General features: G+C 38.6%; 1 protein-coding gene across 8 annotated transcripts in view; it reads left to right on the top strand.

The window, feature by feature from the left end:
- The window catches only part of IFT81 (intraflagellar transport 81), a 120,330-nt gene that overhangs the window by 52,604 nt on the left and 59,702 nt on the right, over positions 1 to 8,024 (top strand). For all 8 annotated transcript variants that reach the window (XM_028480215.2, XM_055080366.1, XM_055080363.1 and 5 more), the window contains 2 exons: positions 3,510 to 3,638; positions 4,730 to 4,819. In XM_028480215.2, coding sequence (XP_028336016.1) covers positions 3,510 to 3,638; positions 4,730 to 4,819 — 219 coding nt within the window. The remainder of the gene's footprint in view (positions 1 to 3,509; positions 3,639 to 4,729; positions 4,820 to 8,024) is intronic.

Below are 8,024 nucleotides of genomic sequence, written 5' to 3'. Positions count from 1 at the left end.
TGGGTCAAAAAGGATCTTGCTGTGATTTATGTCATAGAGTGTTCTGCCTATGTTTTCCTCTAAGAGTTTTATAGTGTCTGGCCTTACATTTTGGTCTTTAATCCATTTTGAGTTTATTTTTGTGTATGGTGTTAGAGAGTGTTCTAATTTCTTTCTCTTACATGTAGCTCTCCAGTTTTCCCAGCACCACTTATTGAAGTGGCTGTCTTTTCTCCATTAATAATTCTTGCCTCCTTGATCAAAAATAAGGTGGCCATATGTGTGTGGGTTTATCTCTGGGCTTTCTATCCAGTTCCATTGATCTATATTTCTGTTTGTTTCCTTAATTTCTCTTTCAGGTTTTTCATCATTAGTGTATAGGAATTCAAGAGATTCCTGTGCATTAATTTTGTATCCTACTGCTTTACCAAATTCATTGATTAGCTCTAGTAGTTTTCTGGTAGCGTCTTTAGGATTCTCTCTGTATAGTATCATGTCATCTGCAAACAGTGACAGCTTTACTTCTTCTTTTCTGATTTGGATTACTTTTATTTCTTTTTCTTCTCTGATTGCTGTGGCTAAAACTTCCAAAACTATGTTGAATAATAGTGGTGAGAGTGGGCAACCTTGTCTTGTTCCTGATCTTAGTGGAAATGGTTTCAGTTTTTCACCATTGAGAATGATGTTGGCTATGGGTTTGTCATATATGGCCTTTATTATGTTGAGGTGAGTTCCTTCTATGCCTACTTTCTGGAGGGTTTTTATCATAAATGGGTGTTGAATTTTTCGAAAGCTTTTTCTGCATCTATTGAGATTATCATATGGTTTTTATCCTTCAATTTGTTAATATGGTGTATCATATTGATTGATTTGCATATATTGAAGAATCCTTGCATTCCTGGGATAAACCCCACTTGATCATGGTGTATGATCCTGCATTGGCAGGTGGACTCTCAACCACTGTGCCACCAGGGAAGCCCCTGTATGCCGTTTAATGTGCTGCCCCAGAGGGGCAGCAGTTATGGCTGTCAGTCAACTTTGTTCCTCTCAGCAAACTCTCTTGAAGGAGATTCAAGCCTTCCATTGTCATGCCCACCATAATCCCTTCCACCTATATTCTGCCCTAGTTCACCAGTCTTAGCAATTGTACTGCTATAACATGCCTAGGACTAATGATACTCTGCTTGCCCCCAATGATAGGGCTCTCAGTTCCATTCACCCAGTGAGTGATCCTACCCTAGAAGCCCATCCCTGTAGTTTGGTCAGGTTCTCTAGGTTCTCTCTAGAAGCAGAACCTGAAACAAGAATTCTTATTCCTCCTCATGTGATTAATTCAGTGAGTGCTCTTAGAAGTAAAGGAAACAGGATGAAGCAGGAGGAAAAAGTGGATTCAGTTGGAGTCCAATTTCATTCTGATTGCATCAGGAGCTCTGGAGTATAAATTGCATCACAAAGTTGGTCTCATCTTTAGGCAAGAGGGCTACCCCTTTGGACCTCTGTGTCAGTCAGTAATTTGCTATGGACCCTCTTACTACCACCCAAGAAGTGGTGTGATACAGTTCCTGTTAAACCAAAGTTACACTTTGAAGAAGGGACAGCTGTAAACCATCAAAATACCAATTCTCACAACAGCTAGGGAATGGGTACGCCAACACAATAAGCAGATTAGGGCAGAGCACCCACAGTATCCACTGAAAATATCCTGAGATTAGTGCATACAGATTCATTTTAGTTATCTTCCTATTGGCAGTGTTTGACATAGTTCATAACTCCCTCTTCCTGTAAAATTTTTCTTTACTTGTCTTCTAGCACACTGCACCCTCCTTGTTTTTCCCTTACTAGCACTCCTGTTCCTACTCCCTGGCGGATTTCTTCTCATTTCTCCAAAGCCTAGATATTTGAGTTCCCCAGGCTTAGGCCTTGTTGGATCTCTTCTCTACCCTCACTCCCTTGGTGATCTTATTCTCTTATGGCTTTAAAGATATTGTCTATGCAGACAACTCACAAATTTGTATCTCCAGCCTAGATTGCTTCTCAAATTCCAGTCTTGTGTATATAACATCTTGAACTCTCTTGGATTTCTACTAGAGATTTCCGATTTTTAACATGTCCAAAACTAAACTTCTGATCTTTACTACTCCCTCACCTGTTCCTCCCGAGTCCTTCTCATCTCAACAAATGGGCGCTCCATCCTCTCAGTTCTTCAGGCTGAAAACCTTGGAGTCATTCTTTACCCCTCACTTTCCCTCACACCCTACATCTAACCTGTCATAATATCTTGTTGGATCTATCTTCAAAATATATACAGAACCACTTATCACCTCTGTTTCCCCCACCTGATTTATGCTACCATCATCTCTAACTTGAATTATTGGAATAGTCTTCTAACTGGCTTCTCTGCCCCTACCCTTGCCCCTCTGTAGTTTGATCTCAGCACAGATGTTAAAGTTTTCGGTTAAAAATTCCTTTACTCTGGGGACTTCCCTGGCGGTCCAGTAGTTAAGACTCCGTGCTTCCAATGCGGAGAGCACAGGTTCGATCCCTGGTTGGGGAGCTAAGAGCCCACATGCTGCACGGTGCGGCCAAAAAAAAAAAAATTCCCTTACTCGGAATCTTCCAACAAGCCTCCCATTTCATTTAAAATAAGTCCAAGCTCTTTCACTAGCCTAGAACATAAGGTAACGATATAATTTATCATCTAAACTAGGACACTTTTGAGAATGCAAAAGACAATAGATGTAAGCTGAGACTATTGCAGCAAACCAGCTGAGTCCTGTATGATCCCTCCCCAACCTCCACCTCATTCTCACTCCATTTTGAGCTCCTCCCATCGAGCTGTTTCTTGAAAAGTTCAGATGTGCGCCTACCTCATGTCTTTTGCACTTACTGATCCCCTGGGTATCTCTTTGGCTTACTCCCTCTCTTCCTTTAGGACTTTACTAGGTGTCATCTTCTCAGGAAGACCTTCTCTAACGACCCTGTTTTTTAAGATTCCAACCCCACTCTTACCTCACACTATATGTATTTTACTTGTTTACCTATTGCCCGTTTACTCTCACTAGAAGTTAGCTCTGTTTTGTTCACTGCAGCATATCTGGTGCCTAGAACTGTACTTGGCACATTAAGGTATGCAATACATATTGGATGAGTGAGCAAATATGTACAGTTGATCACTTGAGAAGTCATTCATTCAGCAAATATTTAGTGAGTACATCCTATGTTTGAGATTCTGTGCCAACTACATAGCATTATTCTAAAGTCTAAAATTATAACTACTTCCTATGCACCTGAAGATACCGTAGTAAAACTTAGTATACGTTTATAACATATAAAGGAACGTAATTATTGTTGAAGTCAATAAAGATTGTTCTTTAGGATTCTAAACTATTTTATTTTATTTACGACTTTATTGTTACCTATTAAATCTATATACTTCTTATGTTTCTATATACTTCTTATGGAATCATCAAGGTTTTGACACCCATTTTGTGGACCCCATTTTTTACACCTATTTTATTCTTTACTTTTAGCAAACTATTGAGGAGAAAAAGGGTATATCTGGATATAGTTACACCCAAGAAGAGCTAGAAAGAGTATCCGCCCTGAAGAGTGAAGTTGATGAAGTGAAAGGACGAACACTGGATGACATGTCTGAAATGGTGATTACACAGGCTTTGTTTGTTTATTTGTTTTATTGTCTACCTCTGAGGCAGGTATTTTTGTGTTCTGTTTTCAGTGAAACACTCAAATTTTCATTTCTGTGCATTGTTTTCTTTACATTCTTTCATCTGTCTTTATCATTCTCTTTTGAATTTTCCATTCTAATGAGGTTGTTCCATTTTGTGGTTTTTGAAGTGTGTAAAAGTTACATAGCATTGGGAATTACCTGGCAGTCTAGTGGTTAGGACTCTGTGCTTCCATTGCAGGAGGCACGGGTTCGGTCCCTTGTCAGGGAACTAAGATCTGCATGCTACACAGCTCGGCCAAGAAAAAAAAGTTACATGGTATTAAATATTTAAGATAAAAAACAAGTTTTCCCAAATCATGCTACTTAAATTAATACAATTATTTCATTTTTGTGTATGTCCTTAGTATCTTTCTGTATTCAGGACTGCTATTCAGCCAGAATGCACAGATACAGCTTCATCAGGCATTAAAATGTTGAAATCTTTCACTACTTATTGGTAAATAGCTGCTGCCCCAAACTCTCAGAGTACCCACCTCCACCTGTCTTGTCCACATTGGTCCCAGAACCCTCTGGATTTCACCACATTCTAACTCCTATAAAGATGAACACTTAGTACAGCAGAGGCCTCCAAGACCCTGTTCATCTCTATGGCTGGTGTCCATTCTGATTGGTCATTACTTATGCCTTTTGGGTTATTAAGTATTTTGAATATCACTTTGTCTATGTTTATGTGTCTTTTATATAACCTACATAATTATATACTTTTTACATAATACAAAGCTGTATAAAGGCAACTTTGTAATTTGTTTTAGTTATTCAGTGCTAGATTGTAAATATTTTCCCATAATGGTTTGCAGTGTTAATAACTGACATTTTGAACAGTTAAATGATATTCCTTCTTATTGAGGAATCAATACTTACTAAATGACTTCCCCATTGTTTGACATTGAAGGAATTTATAGTTTTTTTCACTCATATATGACACTTCAATAAATATCTTTATGGTATTTTTGTTCTTTTGAATTCTTTTCTTAGATGTCATATATTTTGTTTAAATGACAGGTAAAAAGACTAAATTCTCTGGTATCTGAAAAGAAATCAGCTCTAGCTCCAGTTATAAAAGAACTACGACAATTGCGTCAGAAATGTCAAGTAAGTGAATTTAATTTTGTGATACTTTTTTTTTTAACATCCTTATTGGTGTATAATTGCTTTACAATGGTGTGTTAGTTTCTACTTTATAACAAAGTGAATCAGGTATACATATACATATATCCCCATATCTCCTCCCTCTTGCTTCTCCCTCCCACCCTTCCTGTCCCACCCCCCTAGGTGGTAATTTTGTGATACTTTTAATACTCTCTCGTGTTCAGATGTATTAGTTAGAATCCCAAATATTTTACTTGGGTAATTTCTGGAAATAAATGATTATTTTTTATATGATTCTGCAAAAGAGAATAATAATGTGACCTACAACAGTTTTTGTTTAATTTATGCTGTTTGTTTTGTCATAAATTTTTGGTGGGGATGGGGGAGAGAAGGAGAGGAAGGAGTTTAAGCTAAAATCACAAGTGCAGCCAAATGAGATTTTTGCTTTAAATCATACTCATGTCAGAGTTATGAAGTCACATTCTTCTGTGGCCAGGTAAGAATTCAGAGTCTGCCAACGAGTGGTGAAAAGTTAACGTTAGATTAATGAACTTGCTTTGCTGGGGAGCAGGGTGGGGGGCAAACCATGATGGCTTATGATTAAGTGATGAAATACAGTTACTTGGAAGCTAATTCCAGGCACTGCTTTAAAGATAAACTGTGAGAAGGTAAATGCCCTCCACAAATCCAGATCAGGTGGCCTTCGCCGTTTGTCATTAACAATTGTTATTTTATCATTCTCCACGTAGTAATTTTAGGTTTGAATGTGAGCTGTACTGCATGTGCCTAAGGATGGAACTATAAAACTCTTCATGAATGCCATCCATCAGAGTCAGAGAAGCAGAGTGAGAAATCACACGGACTTTGAAATCAGATGGATATTGTTTCCTTTTTTATAGAAAATGCCATGGAGTCTGAGACAGGTTGAGTGACTTATCCAAAGAGAGAAGTAGGAAGTGAGAGAGTTGGGGCTTGACTCTAGCATCTCTAGCATCTTATTTTAAATCTCCTGCTTATTTCATTTTACACTCCTGCTGCCACGAAAGAAATGGAAGAGACAAGTCCCTGTTCTCTGGGGTTCATATTGTCATAGGTGAGATGGAACAAACACAGGAGGAAATTAGGAAAAACAAAAGATAACCTAAGAACAATATAGAAAAAATATAATCAGAATCATATACTTAACTGATAAGGAAAAGGGAAGGAAATGAAGGAAATAAGGAAATGAAATGATTGTCAGGAAAGGAAGATTTCAGAAAGGAGATGTTTGAGCAGGGTTTTCAGATTGAGGACATCAAGGATTGTTTTCATGGGTACTTTCTAAAGAATTGATTTTCTTAATGCTTTTCTTGAGTCAGCAACTTGCAGACAAAAGGGAACACTTATATATATTTCTGGTGATGGTAAAATTTCTCCCTAATAGTAAAAATAAAATATATAATAAAATAAAATATAGTAAAATAAGTCTGTTTGTACATACAGGCATACTTCACTTTATTACATTTTTTACAAATTAAAGGTTTGTAGCAACCCTGTGTCAAGTAAGTCTGTCGGTGCCATTTTTCCAACAACATTTGCTTACTTCATGTCTCTGTGTCACATTTTGGTAACTCTTGAAATATTTCAAACTTTTTCATTACTATATATTTTTTATGGTAATCTGTGCTCAGTGATCTTTGATGTTACTATTGCAAAATGATTGATTTGCTGAAGACTCAGATGGTGGTTAGCATTTTTTAGCAATAAAGTATTTTAAAATATATACATTTTTAGACATAATGCTATTACACACTTAATAGACTACAGTATAGTGTAAACATAAGTGTTATATGTACTGGGAAACCAAAAAATTCATGTGATTCGCTTTATTGCAATAGTCACTTCTTTGCAGTGGTCTGGGGCAGACCACTGGGGCAGACCACCACAATATCTCTAAGGTATGCCTGTAGTTCTTTTATTAAGTCCATTTACATTTTAAATGAGGAGTTTTATTGAAAGAATATTTAGAACATTAAAGGAAATATGCTGTTATGGAGATCCAAGGATCAGAACTATAGTCTCTCTGGAGCAGGTAGAGGTACTATACTTCTCTACCCGAGCATTTTGGTTCAGGGAAGCTTCAGGAACCTTAGCGGGAGCTTGTGAATAATGATGATGAATGTGATAGTAATAGCATTTATCAAGTGCTTTCTGTGTGCCAGGCATTGTTACATTACTCATTCAGGCCTCGTAACCACCCAGTTAGATAAAACACCCTTTACACAAATGAGCAAATAAAGGCACAGAGGGGTAAAGGACTTGCCCAAGGTTACACAGCTGGTAAATGGCAGAGCCAAGTTCTTCATACTTATACTACACCAATAACATGACTCAGTGAATCACTCTGTATTGGCTTCTCACTGTGCCTGCCACCAGCTGTGTGTCTGCCTGTGTTTCTTTTCTCCATCTTTTAGTTTCTCCTCATTCTTTGGATTGGCATACTTGTAACCTTAGCTCGCTTTTGGCTCTTCATTGTTCATATCTCACACTGTAGCCTTTCTCTCTACATACATGTTGAAGTTTTCACTATAACTGCCCTGTTTTCTCTGCCTTTTCTAATTTAAACTCCTGGTACAGCTCCTCTCTTTTGGGGGCAGTTTTCCACACCAGACTACCTCAGAGATTACTGGCTATCCTCAGGTCAGACCGAGGATCCGGCTATGCTTGTGGGTAAGGATCAGAAGAAAGGAGGGTGATATGGTACTAAATATGGCTGCCTAGAGAATTTGCCTTCTGGAGAGGCTATGGGTACTTTGGGTACTTTACTTCAGGGGTCCCCAACCCCCGGGCTGCAGACTGCTACTGGTCTGTGGCCTGTTAGGAACCGGGCCACAGAGAAGGAGGTGAGCAGCAGGCAAGCTAATGAAGCTTCATCTGCCACTCCCCATCGCTCCCCATCGCTGGCATTACCGCCTGAACCATCCCCGCCCTGCCCTAGTCCGTGGAAAAATTGTCTTCCTCGAAACTGGTCCCTGGTGCCAGAAAGGTTGGGGACTGCTGCTTAACATCTTTATTACGCCACCCATTATCCTATTATTAACAGCTGAACAGTATTCATCTTTGCATTTTATCCTTGTCCTCTTATATATCCTTTTTTTTTTTTTTTTTTTCGGTACGCGGGCCTCTCACTGTTGTGGCCTCTTCCGTTGCGGAGCACAGGCTCCGGGCA

The sequence above is a fragment of the Physeter macrocephalus genome, chromosome 19, assembly GCF_002837175.3.
Source record: "Physeter macrocephalus isolate SW-GA chromosome 19, ASM283717v5, whole genome shotgun sequence".
Taxonomy (NCBI): Eukaryota; Metazoa; Chordata; class Mammalia; order Artiodactyla; family Physeteridae; genus Physeter; species Physeter macrocephalus.
This window is presented reverse-complemented; position numbering and strand designations above follow the sequence as displayed.